Source organism: Photinus pyralis, unplaced genomic scaffold, assembly GCF_008802855.1.
Source record: "Photinus pyralis isolate 1611_PpyrPB1 unplaced genomic scaffold, Ppyr1.3 Ppyr1.4_LG3b, whole genome shotgun sequence".
Lineage (NCBI taxonomy): Eukaryota > Metazoa > Arthropoda > Insecta > Coleoptera > Lampyridae > Photinus > Photinus pyralis.
Window position 1 is genome coordinate 1,040,974 of NW_022170510.1, and position 17,952 is coordinate 1,058,925.

The 17,952-nt window shown below is 34.6% G+C and overlaps 1 protein-coding gene across 1 annotated transcript; it reads left to right on the forward strand.

The window, feature by feature from the left end:
* Window positions 1-13,973: 13,973 nt before the first annotated feature.
* LOC116166987 lies at window positions 13,974-15,083 on the forward strand. The gene has a single exon (XM_031482215.1). It carries the CDS (start codon window positions 13,974-13,976, stop codon window positions 15,081-15,083), a length of 1,110 nt encoding a protein of 369 aa, XP_031338075.1.
* Window positions 15,084-17,952: the final 2,869 nt, after the last annotated feature.

Below are 17,952 nucleotides of genomic sequence, written 5' to 3' on the forward strand. Positions count from 1 at the left end.
ATTTATAAGTATGTGCTGTATTTAGTTTCTTGCACTATTAATAAATTATTAACACGTTTGTCTTATCAGCTGCAATTAAAAAAAACTATATTCTAATTGATTTTCAAGAAAGGAATACTTTAAAATGAAGCAAAAAAATTGGCCCATGACCTATGCAATTCCACCTGGCCCGTAAGTACCCAGTTCGCCCCTGAAATCAACTATATCTCTGGAATTATATTGATCCAATTTCATTATTATTGTTTTGTAATGAAAGCTCTTTATATGTGCTATAAATATTGTTATAAGTAGTTTTTCGATAAAATCAACTGTTAATAAGCGATTAAAAAATGCATACCTTAAAGGTCGCTCAGTAGACACAGCTTTTGTAATTTTTACTGACACCGTTTTGAGAGCTTTAGATGAAGGTCGGCTGGCAGCCGGGCTCTTCGTTGATCTTAGTAAAGCCTTTAATAACGTAAATCACGACTTGCTGCTGTCGAAACTTTATAATTATGGTATACGAGGTGTATCTATAAACTGGTATGCTTCGTATTTGTCATGTAGGTCTCAAAAGGTTGTGCATACCAAAGAATGTGTGCAAATATATTCAGATGAATCTCCTATCAACAGTGGGGTACCACAAGGTTCTATACTTGGTCCCACCTTGTTTTTAATTTTCATAAATGACCTTCATAATTATGTTCAAAAGGTTGATAACAACACCACCATTGTATCTTATGCTGACGACTCTAACTTCCTAGTTACAGGTACTACTATAGAACATATTAGACATAAACTATGTGCATTATACAAAACAATTTTAGACTGGGCAGAATTAAACGGACTTACGGTCAATAAAGAGAAAACAGCTTTTATACTGTTTCGATCTCTACGTTCTAAAATCGGTTCCATAGAGGCACTACCGCTTAACGAGTTACTTGTCAACGCAACTGATAATTGCAAATTATTAGGTTTGTATTTTGATCAATTGTTAAATTGGTCTACACAGATCGACTTCCTTTGTTCTAAGTTATCTAAACTATGTTATGCACTCAAAGTAGCTTCATCGCATTGTAGCACAGACATACTAAAAAATATGTACTATGGATATTTTTATTCCACTCTTAAATACGGAATTATGTTCTGGGGAGGTAGTGGAATCAATCGGTTAGCCAGAATATTTTTATTACAAAAAAGAGCGATTAGAATTATATACAATGCAATGCAATGTACCGAGACAGTTGCAAACCAATTTTCAAAGAACAAGGTATGCTGACCTTGTATGGTATTTATGTGTATACAATCCTCTGCTTCGTATAGGTACTGTAATCGATGTTACTTTACAACCGACGTTGCAAATCATAAATACCCTTTACGAAACTGTTTACTTAAGGTTCAAAAACATAGTAGTGCCTTATATCAAAAAGGTGTTCTGTATAAAGGTACTACTTTATTCAATGTTTTACCCTCTAACATCAAAACGATTACATCGTATCATTTATTTAAAAAAGCTGTGAGACGTTTGCTCATTGATTGTACCCCTTATTCACTAGAAGAATATGTTATTCATTGCAAGCTCTATGACTGACTTGATTAATTGGTGTGTCTCCTTTTAATCTAATATATTATTATTATTATTAAAAAAATGTTTTTTTTAACTTTTTTCCGAATTTTCTTTACTACCTGTATTAATAAACAATAAATGGTAAAATATACGCTCATATATGCAGAATATTAGTGAAAAATACGCAAACAGTTTTCATCCTGGTTTTGATGTATATGAACACATGCAAAATTATATATTATGTTGTATAATTTCTAATAAAAAAGCAATTACGATAAACACTAGCAATAAGATGTTTCTCTGCACGAAATGATTGCCTCCTGTCGCTAAGAATTAATTTATAAGCACTAAGCAGAGAAAGTGCTCTCTACATCAACCAAGGTGCATTAGAAAACGACAAACTATTGGGAGCAATTCCCAAACCTTCCACAATCTCACCCATCAACACCGTAGGGAAAGAGAAAGATAAAATAGTTTGGAAATGATGAAATTAAACATCAATTAAATCAAAAAATCTTCCTTCATTGCAGTATGTTTCATAATCGCGTCCGTTATAAAAATCCGCGTATTAAAAATTCAAATTAAAATCCAGGTTAAAATCGATTAAATTTAACAAAAATTTAAATACATCTTTAAATATGCAAAATATGCAACTCTATCATGTAAATGCAAAGAATATCAAAATATGCAACATACGCAAAAATAAATTCGGTTTAATCGCAAATGTTGCAAATCGAAAATACACAAAATCTCATACGAGTACACCAAAAATAAACGATATACATTTTGCATATAAGTATTCACAGCTTTAGCTGATCAAATTGAATTAAAATACAAATAAAATAGTGGTTCCAAACATCAAGAACATGGTGAAAATATGTAAAACTATATGTATCATATGTGGAGAGATTTCACCTTTTAGTGAATTGCACTCTCCAAAATACAGGTACACTGTGAAATAGGAGTAAGCAAGAATTTGCAGGCTTCTTCTCTATAGTGAAAGTCATAACAACCAATCCAAGAACGAAAATTATACCGAGACCCAAGTATCATCTCCATAGAGCGGAGACAATGCCCGAACGAAATTTCCAGTCGCATTTTTTAAGAAAAACGAACTTCCACGAAACCACACCCGCTAACTATCCAGTCCTTCCAATCAGAGGCAGGAAAATCGGGAATTCAAGTCGGTGTACTTTTTTGCTAATGTGATTTTCCTTTGGTTCGGTCACATGTCTTACGGGGAAAGCAAAGACAATCGCGTTTGTAACCCATGAACATTATGATAAAACGCTCTCTGCTCGAAATAATAGCCATTTACAATTTTTTTTTTGAGAACCTGACGTGCTACATTCATCCAATTTATTTTAATTATTCTTATATCATTCTGGAGACCAGTAGCTTCGTATTAATCAATTTACATAGACCTGCGGGCGATATTTATGCAAATATTTCACGTCCGCTAGTTATTAAATATTGAATATTCATAATTCTTAAGACCACCACTTTAACGTAAGCTGCAAGCTGCACTTTACTGTATACGAAATTGAATTTCTGCGCTCAAATTGAATTTGGTATGGAAATTGTTTTTGCAAGAAATTATTTTCAGTTCGTTTCGAGTTTAAAGTGCAAATGACGGGAAAGCCAGTGGGTGATAGATATACCCGCATTTGGTTCAATTTTGCAATTGATAAAGGTTTTATACCCTTAAAAGCACGGTCATTTGAAATTCACACAACAGGACGAGCACATACAACAATAAAATTTGTTACTATTGCCATAGTGTACTTTACACTAAGCTATTACTTCCAGTCGTATATATGGAGAAGCAATTTGGCGGATATAAACTACACTATAGAAATACAGTATGTGTACGGGTGTAAACAGGAGACTACACGTCAAATTTGTGGAATGAACACTATTAGTGACGATCACAGCAAGGGAATATTTTATTACTTCGTGCTTATCAATCACATAGTGCAGCAAGTAATCGTATAATCAACTATGATTACCATAATTAATTTAACAATAGGGCAAATATGAAGGCGGTGATGTATTTAATTCGCGTTTGTGTGTATTTAATAGAACTTAAGCTCCTCTGGGTATATTGAGGTAGTTGGCATTAAATGCAGTCTGTTCTACTAATAAAGTTTTATGTCTGCACGTAAAATGGTTAACAGAGTAAGTTTATCGGATTAAAATAATATTAGACACGTACGCTTCAGTTACGTGCATCTTAGCATTAAATTTGATAAGGCACCTGCCTACAAATTTTCATGCTTCTATTTTTAGTGGAAATGGTAATTTCATGTTCTACTGCACAATACGTCTCTGTCCGACAATAAACACAAACAAAACGAGTTCAAGTGATCACAAAATATAGTTCTCTTTAAAGCCATTTGAAGCCTTCCTTAGTGAAGTTCAAACCCAACCCTTGTCATGTAAACAAATATGTTATATGAACTGATTACTGAAATGATACGAGCGCCAGTTTGAAATGAAAGTAGACAGGAATAAATTACCTATACACAATAATATTTTTTAAATTTACTACGTAGAAATTCCATTTCGAATGTAATGAAATTCGATACGTTAAAAATTTGTTTTTTTCACTACTAGCGTCTGATGACATGATTATTAACCTTTTTTCCACTTGTAAAGTAGGCTTTCTCGGCATTTGTTCAAAGTGGTTAATAATTTTTTATTATTAACTATTTATAGTAGTCAATAATGAGAACTGTCACGCTGTCACTTTTAGAAAACACAACCCGAAATTTCGCTCAATGAACGTTTAGACAAGTTCTCTAAAACGAATAATTGCCACCATTCGCAATTTCCAGAGAAATTACATACTTAAAATTATCACATTTTGAAAAAATTCGAACGAAATTACTCTTTGAAGTAGTATAGCATAGCCGGTTCAAAATCAATGTCACTGGAAGGTCAAACGTAGACGTGGGTTTGAAACTCTGCTAAATCAATGTCACTGAATGTCAAACGTAGACGTGGGTTTGAAACTCTGCTAAATCAATGTCACTGGAAGGTCAAACGTAGACGTGGGTTTGAAACTCTGCTAAATGAATGTCACTGGAAGGTCAAACGTAGACGTGGGTTTGAAACTCTGCTAAATCAATGTCACTGGAAGGTCAAACGTAGACGTGGGTTTGAAACTCTGCTAAAATCAATGTCACTGGAAGGTCAAACGTAGACGTGGGTTTGAAACTTTGCTCAAATCAATGTCACTGAAAGGTCAAACGTAGACGGCCGTTCTTGCCTGAACTAAAGTGGTTCTGAGCTAATGTCAAGGTCAAACGGTTTAGAGTAGTTGCCTTCAAGGTCAAACATGAATCAAGGTCAAACAGTTTGCCAAGTAAGGGTTCTTGTCGAAACTAAAGAGGTTCTGGGCGGTGATAGCTGTCTTCAAGGTCATTCTGTACTAGGTTCGATTCTAAATAAGACGTTAAAGATGTGGTGGGAGGATGGAGACTTATATAAGCTTCTGTGTGTTCGTTACAAGGTATACATGTATTAAAAATGTCGTGGATGGCTTATGCTGCAGAATCATGGACCAAAGCTGTCGATTTCATGACGGCAGTGAGACGCCTGAAGCAGCATTTTGCGGCATTAGTATTTGATGCAGAGCACGAGGAGATATATGGAAAAGGTGAATATAGCCCAGAGGAGTGCCAAGCTATTGCCAAAAAGTATGAGTTAGGTGAAGCAATATGTGATAGTTACTTAAGCTATAAAATATGTGACGAATGTATTATTCGAAAACTAAGGGATGCAAAGTTGGAGCAGTTTAGTCAAGAGTTACAAGCGTGGAAGAATGAAGAATCATCAGCATCCTCTTCCGGTGAAGAGTGTTAGTTTTGATGAATCCAATAATAAAACGTACATAATGGTGGCATGGCATTTTGCTTATTGGGCAGCAAGGAAAGGACCATGGGAAACTGTAGCAGTCGATAGAGTTCGATTCCGACGTAGAATCGAGCAATGTCATGCAATAATTTCTCCCGTATTACGAGTGACTCATCGTGCGGCAATGACAGAACAAAATACGGCCCGTTTGACTTGTACTTCCACGTACTTGATTGACATGTTAAATTAAGAAACAAACAATTCTGTCCAACCGTTAACTCTCTTATCAATATAATATGTTAATTTAGAGGATTTCAAATGCTAGTAGTGAAAAAAATAGTATATATACCACGGTAGAGAAGTCTATTATTGCCTTCGCACCTTACACCCCTCGGCGCAAGCGCCTCGAGATGTAATCTTAGTGCTCAGGCAATAATAGTGGACTTCTCTACCTTGATATATAATGTACTATTTCGGTTCAGGTAAACACACCTGTAATAATCCAATGAATAGTAGGTATGTAGGTATGTGCTTGTTTGTCCTGTAATTACGACTAGGTTGTTATCAAGGCGTTTTATCTTTTATTTACATTCAATTATTGTATATAGATCATATTTTCTGTAATGAAACATGCTACACGTCGCAACTGAAAGATTTAGTGAAAGTTTCTGTTAACAGGGATACTATTTCATGTGGACAAATACTTGAATTAGTTTCGATGCTCGGAACTCTCCAAAGGTTTTCGATGGAATCTCAGAATTCCGCATACATGGGTTTGATTGCCGTTGCCTTCAAACATGCCCTCCTAAACGAGCACTTTACTGTCGGTAAGGGTTCTAAAGTACGATGCAAAACATGTCTAATAGACGTATTACGAACTGAAAATTATATTTTTAAATTTATAAAAAGCATCCAGACGAAGCTCCTGTTTAAAAATAAACATACCTACATTCAGTATTTTCCCCTAAAATCGCTAGTTTATAAAATAGGTAATGAATTTATTCCATTCATTTGCAATGCGTCCATCTGTGAACCGAGTTTATTAAGTAGGTATATAAAAACTAAAGCAATTTCGAAAATGTATACATAATGCGAAAACCTATTTTTTTAAATTTTTTTCTTTACCGATGGATTTTACATAGGAACAGTTTGTAATTATCCACTGATATAAAAACATGAACGGTTTTTGTAGAAAGTGGAACAAAACGAATTTTGTGCTGCGGGCTTTGTTTTTTTAAGAAAAATGAAAATTTCAACAAAAAACATGTTAAAACATAAAGTCAATCAAATGCCGACGGCTAGCTTTATTCGTGTTCTAAAGTCTTAATCTTAAAATTGCCTAAAAAATTTCCTATCTGCCTTGTAGCAAAAGAACACCACTTAAAGGCCATATAAGTGTATATTGAAAAAAAATCAAAAAATGTCAAATACTGTTTAAGAATGCATCTCCCTTTTACATTGAAATTGTTTTTACTAATATTTGTACCTGTTACAATCTGTGTAATACAATTTACTTCGAAATGGTCATCTCATTTTTTACCTCATTTGTTTTAATTTAATTTCGATTAATACAAGTAGGTAAACACATTTACACCCTAATCAAATTTACTATTCGTTATTAGTATGACAAAATATGTAATAAATAAACCATTGAATTCGATTACATCCAATATAAATATTATGCATTTTTTTTTAATTCCTGATAGAAATGGAACTAGGAATTAAGCTGTCGTTTACAAAAATACAATAGTGGCCTTGCGATTTCCTCAATAACTTTGTTTTGAAGTAAAAAATTAACTTCTGTTTAAGGGCGATGGTTGCCAAAGGTTTAAGCTTTTTTTTGGCTTCAGTTTTCGCTGCTTGCCATGCGCGCATCCCGACTTCATTTTTTATTTCTGATCTGCAAAGTACATTAAAAATAAAAACCCGTGTGTCCTTAATTTTTATTTGCCAGAAAAATAAACCCAAAATAAATTATTGAAAAGCTGTGTTTTTAAAAACGACGAAAAATTACGAATGTTTGCATTTTTGACGTTTTTAAGCGGCATTTTGGCATTAAGACCCCTAATATAACCACGAAAGTGTACCGGAACAGTATCGTCGTATGTACTAGTTGTTATTCTATCGGTAAAGTATCCAAAACGTTCAGCGGCCTGTCTTGGGGGTTCGAAATATCCGAAAAACGGCAATTTCGGCTGCCATCTTGGATTTAAGGGAGTATGGTAGCCCTCGACAAGATCTTACTGATGGTATAGTCAAAACTGGCTAATGGAGTACTGATCTACCACACAAAAATACGCTGAAGTTCCTTCGATCTTACACGAGGATACATACTCAAAAGGAACACATTTATTCAGAATATTTAACAAACTCCATTTGTATGTTTATGTATATGCGGTTTCATTTTCATTTTTATTTCGTTGAAAAAGATATAGTTGTCTCTCAGTTTATCGATTTATTGCAAACCTCATAATAAACTCTATAATATAAACAATCAACGATTCTATTAATAGTGTTTTTAATGTGGTCAGTGCTAGTAGATATAGGTACAGAATCCGAAAGTGCCCAGTTCACTATTGATTAGTCATCTGAAATGGACGCAATCAACTAAAAAACGTTCGGCTCGGCGTTAAAGCGTTTCCATTTTTCCCGGAAGGATTAATTTTTTGACAAATATCAGTTTTATGCAGTCACCCGGCACTGAATAGGTATTATCGTTTATTGTGATAAACACCTTTTTACGTTAGAAGGAAACGACGTGAAGTGTAAACGTTCGCAATTTGTCTAGAAAGTAAAAGGAAATTCTAAGCACGCAGACGCTAATTATAATTAATAGTTCAGTAGCGCGTAAATTACAGGTCTGTCCGAATCAATTTTACTGTCGTTACGATAGTCGTTTGATATAGTCCAGCAGATTTTGTTTTTTCAGTGATTAATAATAGGCCGAATCGTCGTGAGCAGGTTGTATGTAGGACTATAGGACCATTTTATTATACAACATTTACTAAGTTGCATGCAAAAAATCAACTTGTTTGGATAGTTTGACCAGAAGTGTTCCCCACTCCGAATATCTCCGACAACCGAAGTTGCTCTCCAATACACCCAAATAACATTTAATAAAAGTCAATAAATATAAACACACAGAGTTCTAGAAGTGGAAGGGTGGCTTTGATTAGATCCGTAACAGAAGCTTGTCTATTTCAAGGGATAACAAAAATGATCCAAAGAAGCTTCCTAAAAAGTCATTTCTAATAAAATACCTAAGATTCCTACTTCGCCTCCCTCCTGAATATTTGGATCAATGACGGTTTCGAAAAAAGAAGTTCCTATTTCTAAGTACTTCTAATAAGTTTTGTATTAGAATATCTAAAGGGATATTGTAACTAGAGCAATTTATTATTTGCGTTAAAATTTTATTTTTGAAATAATTTCTAAGTTTAAAACGAGTCGGGGTCTCAGGAACATTCAACCAAACAAATATTACTCATAACAAAATTTGGCGAGCTTTCTTCCTTCCAAACGCGTTCATCAGCAAATCCCTCAAACAACTTGACTGCGTACTGGCAGTGTAATAAAGTAAAATGGAGGTGAATTTATTTCATGTGTATAATGAAATTTAGACAGTAATTATCTCGCTCTTCGATTTCTAGAAATTTCCTATTTCTAGAAGGTTTTCCAAGATGATTTTCGTGGATTCAATTTTGAAAGACGTTTTACAACTTTTTCTTTTAACTCCTACATACACTTTTAATTTTCTTGTATAATTTGTGCCGAAATTAACACACAAAAAACCCTTTCGCTCTAAGTGCGCGTAATGAGAACGTAATATATTATTATTCTGTAGTCTCCCGGTAAATACAAAATTTGTTTCCATCAGTTTCTTTTATGTTAATCATAATTTCTTGCTCATATTTATATTTTCGGAATGTATATTTTGTATCGTACATTTCCATGCGCAAATATCGCTTCCACAATCGCTGACCTCTCTTTTTCATTTATGTATGTTTACTTTGTCGATGTAACATTATATTTATTGAAAACTACGAATAACGAATACTGAAAAATAAATATAGCCACGTACGGATGCATTCACAAAAGCCGTATTGGGTTTTCTAATAAATACATGTGACCTATAAAGGTGAGTACAACGGAACTCGAGTCCTTTCAAACGGCAGTTGCGTTCAACATTTTTGCATTTAATAAAGGAACCGGAAAGGATTTTCAATTTAAGAAAGTGGTTTCATTCACATATTAAGTGATATCAAAAAAAGGTAGTGATTACTCTACCAAAATGAGATTGCGGTTTTTCATTAAAATAAAAGTAGTCGGTTGCAGTTTCTTTTTGAAACCGTGTGCGTTAGAGAATATAGAAGCAGTATAGAGCAGCTGGGAGAGTAAAGCATTTTCTATTAGATGCAATATCTGTTCCTGTTTCAATGCATTTTAAAATTGTGCATCAAGTCTGGCACCGATTGTACTACCATACTACATAAATTATGCAATTTTAGATTCCGTGCTACTGGAAATAACTTTTTTAATATGACCCTCTTCTGCCAAGAAATCGAGAAATGCAGCAAGTTCTCATTTACGAAAATATATGCTTTAAGGAACGGCTGCCAAGTTCACCTTAGCAAAGCAGACACATTTATCCCAAATTTTATAAGAATCGTAGCAGTCGATTGTAAGTCGATTAATGATAAGTCTTTCGGAGCCGAGAAGATAATTTTTCAAAGCAGGAGCATGACAGCTATTCCTTTAAATACGATAATACTCGAGTGCAAACCGTTTCGTTGTTAAGAATTTGAAAAACGGGATGTGGTTACGTGACGTTAAGCCCTCAAGCTAAAAACATGAAATTAATAAAAATGGCTAGAGTACACCTGAATTAAGCATTTTCAACAAGAAGAATAAATTGAGGGAGAAGGTTTCCATAATCTTAATACATAGTCTTTGCGATGAACGATTCGATGTTTGCTCCAGTTTGACGAATTCAATTATTTGAGCACGTTATCGTTCCGTTTCAGACTGAGATTGATCGAAAAAAGCGTTCGAATTTAATTGGTGGTCGATAACAAAGAGGCGGTCTATGGAAGATGCGAAAGATGTCACTTCCCCTTTCGAATGATAAGGCGGTCGATGCTAGTCAGCGGCTGATACGAAAAAGTCGTTCAAAGTTGATTGGCGGTCAATAACAAAGAGGAATCGGTCTATGGAAGGTACGAGAGTTGTCCCGGTTTACCCTTCCGGTGGTCGATACGGAAAAGGCGATCCTTGCATGATGCAAAATGTAACTCTCTTTGCGATGTTGTTCTTTCCTAAGACGTTCAAAGCTTAGACTGTATGCTCTTTCAAAAGTGGTTTTATTAAAGTGTATCCACACGTGACATGGAAGTGTCTTTTATTTTATGTAGTAGTCTAACCAAACCTATAATGTATATTATTTCTATTACACTACTTTTTTTATATAGTCAGTTTGGCGTAGCGGTTTAAGACTCGTACTCTAACCTCACAGGTGTGAGTTCGAAAAATTTTTTAATTGTTTAGGGTGCGTGTTACGTAATTGAAAACAGAAAAAAATCTCTATCAAACGAGCCTAATAAAAAGGTACATTTTTATTTAAAAAATGTAATTGTTTTTTCGTTACTCATTTGTTTTCTGAAATAAAAACAACCCAACGCTGCCTTATTGTGCTAAATAAAATATTAAACAACTTTTATATAGGAAAATTTTGTATAGAGTCGTTACTTACCGACATACATACTATATTCCTTACATAGCGGGCACTCTGTATCTGAGAAAGTAAGTAGTTACGGTATGAACAGACAGACAAACAGAAAATTGTGTAATTTAGAATTTCAAAATCTAGCAAACCTGCAAATGATCTGGACATATGTGGGACTCGGATACGGGAATTAAGATTTTGAAATTTTCACGACTCTACATAAAATAAAAAACATTTTATTATTAGATGCCCTATTGCCACGACCTTCTCTGTTCTTTTGTCCGTAGTAAACTGCTATTACTGTTTTCATTACACTTCAAAAGTTTGCGACCGTAATCTTCTTGAAACTTTAGGGTCTATAACATTTTTTCAGGGCAGTAAAGGACTGTATTAAAGGACACTAAGGAAACAGTACTTAAACACTTCCGTAAGTTAGTGACTTTTCAAAATTTGAAAAGTCGCCAACATTTTCATTAGATTCTAGAGTACAAAGCTTTTAGAGCCCAGGTTACACTTTGCCTTATCCTTAAGGCTTTATGAAACTTTAAGAGTCTTTTAAGAATGTATGAGCCTTCGAAGTTATTAGGACTTCCAACAAGTTTTCCAAAAGATTTCTCTTTTCTTTACACTAATGTGGACCCTTTTTGCCGCTTTTGTGAATCTCAAAAAGCCCTTATCTACCTTAAAAGCAGTTAAGAACGCTTACAAGTATTTACCAATCTTTGGCACCATTAAAAAGGCCTTTAAAAGCGTTTAAAAATCTCCAAAAGGCTCCAAAGAACCCATAGTTTTAAAAACGAATGTTTACATACCGAACTTTGAAACCCCATAAATAAGTACCTAAGGGTCTCTAAAAGCTTTCTAAGGTTGGTAAGAGGCTCTTATGTGTCGCCTAATTTCGAGAGTATTTTAGAGCCTTTAAGTTTTTTACTAGTTCATCCTTTAACATGTTTTATGAGTATCAACTTTGACTTTTAAACCGTGTAGGAGCTTTTAGAGCAGCCATTCGGATCTGACTGCAAAAATAGTGATGAACAGTTGAACACGACGACTGAATGTCAAGTTGTGAACCTTTTAGAGTAACCTGCAATCATGCTACATTTCAAAACCAACACGACAGATTGGGTAAACCTGCCAGTTGTTGGCACCCCCAACAGTTATTGGCACCTTCATTTTGTAACAAATTTATGTTCACAGTGTAAAATAAATACATTTTAACAGTGTACCTTTCTCGTTTATTCAATTTTATATCACTATAAATCCTTGAAGGAACTCAAAATTTCCAATAGATAAGCACCAATACTTCCTTGATAGCTACGAAAGCGAAAAGACGGCTGCGGTGAAACGAATTACGCCGTAGAATTTGTTGCTAATTTATGGCAAACTGCAAATATAATCTTGTCAAAGGTTAATTACTTACCTACCAAGAGTTGTTTTTTTGAAATTTGACTTCGATTAGACGGTGTTTTGAAAAGGGATTTGTTGCCAAGTCGTAAGTTTTTTTCTGATCGTTCGTTCTATTCATACATATATTTTTTTAGCCTTTTATTTTTGGGTTTATATGGGTTATGTTTTTCTGAAAATTTGGTTTCGGATCAAGTTCTAAAAATAAAGCGAAGCTGCTGTGCAGAAGAAATACTTACCACGTTTGGGGTTCGACGTTTTTTTGGGTTGTGGTCAAAAGGCGCCGAGGCAAGCGATATCATTTGTTGGGAGTAACCTTCCGTGAAAAACCTTTGTGGATAATCCTACCGCCATTCAATCTGGAAAATTCGAAGTTCAATTTATAACAATACACAAATCAGTTGGTATGTAGTTTTGGATTTGTTTTTGATTTATTTTCATACAAATTTGTTATTTTTGTTTAAACCGTGGACAAGCACAACTTTGGATAAAAAGTTGGCAGCTGAAATAAATTTGTTCTTTTGCTGTTTAAAAGTTGATTTCGATATATTTATTAATTTAACGTAACTAGAGTGGCTACTTGTCCATTGGTAATGGATGTGTTCAAACCAATTAGTATTAGTACTTACTTTCTAAATCTGCAGCGCTACCTGTAAAAATATGGCCACATTTACATAAAAGCTGTGTGATGTAAGCTTCAATTATATCAATTTAATTAATTTTGTTCACTACGTGCCAACGAAAACCTTTTTTTTTAAATTTCGAATAAAGATCTTTGTGTTTGGGTAAATGCATGAGTTTGATTCTTTTGGTGGAATGTTTAAGTTGTCTTTTGATTACAGATAAATTATATGTACTTACCTACGACCATTGCGCCGACCTGATTAGCTGGCATATTTTACCTATTTTTTGTAAACGTGGTTTTCACGTTATATAATTTATTTCAGCTATATCTAAGTCAATTTAAATAACCGCGAAAATTATACTATTTCTATACTTATTTACGACTGCGCAAGCCATTCCATGTAGCGTTTCTGTTAGTCAAAGCATTATTCGAGAAGTAATGTTTTGTAGGTATAGTGATTTTCTTAGTGTTTTCTTAAGGGTAAGTGATTTCGATTATCCATCATTACTGCTTTAATTTCGGTAACTAGTTTAATATTAAATTTTCATTATGAGTTATGATATATTCTAACAATTTTATTCTGTTTTAACATCAAAACACAACTTTTCAGCGAATTTTATTGGTGCCAACTACTAGCACAGATTTGAATGTCGAATTCAGTTATTGGCACCATATGCCAATAACTGGATACTTGGAGATTTCTGTTGTATTTAGTTATTGGCACTTTGCTTTTATTTGCTACTTAACTGTAGATTTAATTAATTTGCGGGGTAGAAGTATTGCAATTATTAATTCCTTTCAGATAAATATTCATTAGTATGCCGAAAGTAAAGAACACGCAAAAATACGTGAAAAATTATACCGAAGAATATGTCGCTAAGGCAATTGAAGAAATTCATAAAGGGATGTCGAAAAAAAAGGCTTCAGTTATTTTTAATGTTCCTAGAGCCACTATACAGTTCAGATTATCTAACAAATTTAAAAAACCGGCTCATGGTCCCAGACCAGTTTTATCGGCTGATGCAGAAGAAAGCTTGGTAAAATGGATTCTGGAGTGCCAAAGGAAAGGTTTTCCAAGGCGCAAAACTGATATTCAATTATCTGTTAAAAATTACTTAGACAACCTTGGTATAACGGTGCCACTTTTCAAACAAAATATGCCGGGAGAGAAATGGTTTCAAGCTTTTCTTGGGCGACATAAGGAATTAAGGATGAGAACCTCCGAAGCAGTAACAAATGCTAGTAGCCAAATTGCTTTCAGTGACATAAAGGGTTGGTTCACTCAACTTGGAAAATACCTTAAATCAAGAGGATATGACGACATTTTGGAAGATCCCAGTCGCATATTTAATGGCGATGAAACCGCTTTCATGTTTTGCCCAAAACAAGAAAAGGTGGTCGCCCAGAAGGGGTCGAAGGATGTCTATGAAGTTGACGCTGCTAGTTCCAAATCAAATCTGACTGTAATGTTTTCTTTTTGTGCTGACGGCAGAGTAACTCCTCCAATGATCATTTATCCATATAAAAGGATGCCAAAGTCAATCGTCGATACTGTTCCGAAAGGTTGGGGCATCGGTAATGGCGACAATGGATGGATGAAGTCCGAAGTTTTTTATGAGTACATTGGTAATGTGTTTTATAAAAGTGTGGTTGAAATGAATGTGATATTTCCAATAATTTTGTTTGTGGATGGACATAAAACACACCTTACCTTCCAATTAAGTGAATTGTGTACTAGATTAGGGATCATACTAATAGCATTGTACCTCAATGCTACCAGAATTTTACAACCAGCAGACGTAGCAGCATTTAGACCAGTGAAAAGCGCTTGGAAAGATGCTTTGCTAGAGTGGAGATTCAATCCTATGAAGCAGTTTGGTAAATTAGACTTTGCGAGTGTTTACATACCGAACTTTGAAACGCCATAAATAAGTCCCTAAGGGTCTCTAAAAGCTTTCTAAGGGTTTGTAAGAGCTCTTAAGGGTCGCCTAATTTTCGAAGAGCTTTGAACGTTTCCTAGGTTTTTTAGAGTATTTTAGAGCCTTTAAGTTTTTTACTAGTTCATCCTTTAACATGTTTTATGAGTATCAACTTTGACTTTTAAACCTGTAGGAGCTTTTAGAGCCTCTAAAGCCATTCGGATCTGACTGCAAAAATAGTGGATGAACAGTTGAACACGACGACTGAATGTCAAGTTGTGAAACCTTTTAGAGTAACCTGCAATCATGCTACATTCAAAACCAACACCCGTCCGTCCGTTTGCCCGCCTTTATGCACGTTAAATACCGAGTAAGAGATCGATTGAATTTGAGGCGTTGAGGTCAAAATCACAAAAGTGAAGTACGTGATTATGGATTGTTACAAATTCAACAAAAATTGACCAATTATTTTCTAACACAGTCAGCCGTTGCCGTACCCACTTCATGAAAGATGGACAGATAAAATCAGATACGTTAACATCAGCGCTGCAAGCAACAAAATTAAATTACATAATTGGGCGGAAACTAAGATACAATTAATAACTGAAAGCCTATTATTGTGAATAGTGTCTTGAGCATGCAACGAAATACTTCAAGGTTTACCAAGGGAATTAATTAATGGCAGACAGGCTCATCTAAACTATTCAAAGTCATTAAATCAACCTATACATAAATGGAACGCTTTCCCGCTTTCCATTATTAACACAAAATGAGACAATGCTACCTTAAAAGAGCGGGATCACAGTTAAACATGAAGCTGAACATGTTCTAAGCTTAAACAATTTCCTCGCATTTAGAATTACGCGTATTGCAGACATCCTCAATGTATTTAGTGTGCAGTATACGATTACAAAAGTGAAAATTTGACCGAAGAAAAATGTATTCCCCTTTTTTTCGGATTATTAAGTACCCTGTGCAACTTTCTATGTCCACCTGAAATGCTATCTTCATTTTCTTGAGGGATTATGGGCATAAAGACATACTCAAAGTCGTCGTGATGTCTGGTCATGTTTTTTTCAATTTCTCCACATGCCCTTTGGGTTGACTAATGTCCCTGCTAAGGTTTAGTGGTTTCTTTACCATTGCTCAGGTTTAGTTTTAGCTTTAGTTCTGGATAGTAAGGAAATTATTGCTTTCGGCAACATTATTTTAGAATGGTTCCTTTTTTGGTGAAAAGATTCTTATTTTAATCTTTTTTATGTTAAGTTTTCATCTGTCTTTGGGACCTATGTGAGTGGGTATGTTTTGGTGAAAAGCGTGCCAGGTTTCTTAGGGTGTTGAGCATAGGTGGACAAATCGATTTGCTTGGATTTTGAAAAGGGCGTTTTTCTTTTGTGTGCGGGATGATTTTTAAACGGGGGTGGGACTTCAAGATTTTAAATTTTTCGCTTTGAGTGTTTTCGATCGTCGGAAAACTTTGGTGTAAGAGTTTATTTTTACCATTACGTAAACTTTAGCTTTTGTTTGAGATTCGTAATCTCTGCCGATATATGATCGAGTGCGTTATATTGTTGGAGTACACTACGTTCCTTCAGAAGTAGTGCACAATGAAACGGATTACAAGTGGATCAAGACCCGGATTTGTCATTATTTTGTTACAGCCTGGTTTCGTTCGAAGTGTGACAGCCTACTATATTAAAGGTAAGACTTGCACTTGGCATGATCGGTGCGAATTTGTGCTCGGAATATTATTTTACTTGAGAATCGTTGTGAGATTCAGTAACTCAATTTATTAGATCTTTATTGAATTAGGGGATTTATTCATTTTCGGTATTAATTGTGAATTTTATTTGAAGTTTAAGTATAAGGGCAAACTTAATTAACATTTATTAAATTTATTTTGATTGTTGTTGAAGAAATTGTCAGTATTTTCGTATTGAAAGTCATTATTACTTCCCTGGTATCTTCCCACTTCCATACAAGGCTAGTTAAACTTTTAATGCAGCTGGGTGGCGCTCATTTCTAGGCAAGGAGTTTAGGAAAATTACTTATGATTCCTCAGCAAACGGAAGAGAAAAATGTTACCCATACACCTTGGAAAAACAATATCTATGTGTTAGAAAACGTAACGTGAGAAAAATGCGCAAAACAGTATAATTCTGATGAAATTGAATTCGATCTTCCGTAACCTCAGATCAAAGGCGAGTATGTTTTTTGAGATGTGCACGTTTTATAATATTGATCGTCTATTGAATTTATTCACTTAAGAAGATTGAATAATTAAAATTCTTTCAGCGTACTGAGCAAAGTGCATATTGGTGCATGATGGGATTAACATTTCATTTCATTGCCACAAGTTTCGTGGCAATCGCGTTCAGAAGAGAATACAAATAGCTAACCGAATTAACAAAACAAACTGAAACTTTGCTTGCCAAGTTCAATTCCAATAAATTTATCTCATTGTGTACGCGTTTCGACCTAAAGCTTTATTAATACGGAAGCTAATGCATTACACTAATGTAATATTAACTGTAATGCACCAATATAGGACATTAGGGGAAAGTTAATAATAGCATTTATATAATTCTTCTTCTTATTGCCTTAGAAGTATAATTAATAGGTTTCGTAGGCCATTGAACACCATTGCATATCATTTTCAAATCACTTTTCGACTCACGCACTCATTTTGTTGGGTGCATCAACCAAATCAGGGACCTCGCAGGAAATGGGTTTATCTAAAAACGAAACGTTCCTGTAATATGCAGGATTGCAAAGGTAAAAGAGCGTGGGATGTTGATAAATTCCCTAGCACTGACGTGGCCGATTTAATTAATAAAGCACCAGATTAATTAGAAAATTAGGTAGGATGCGCCATTGA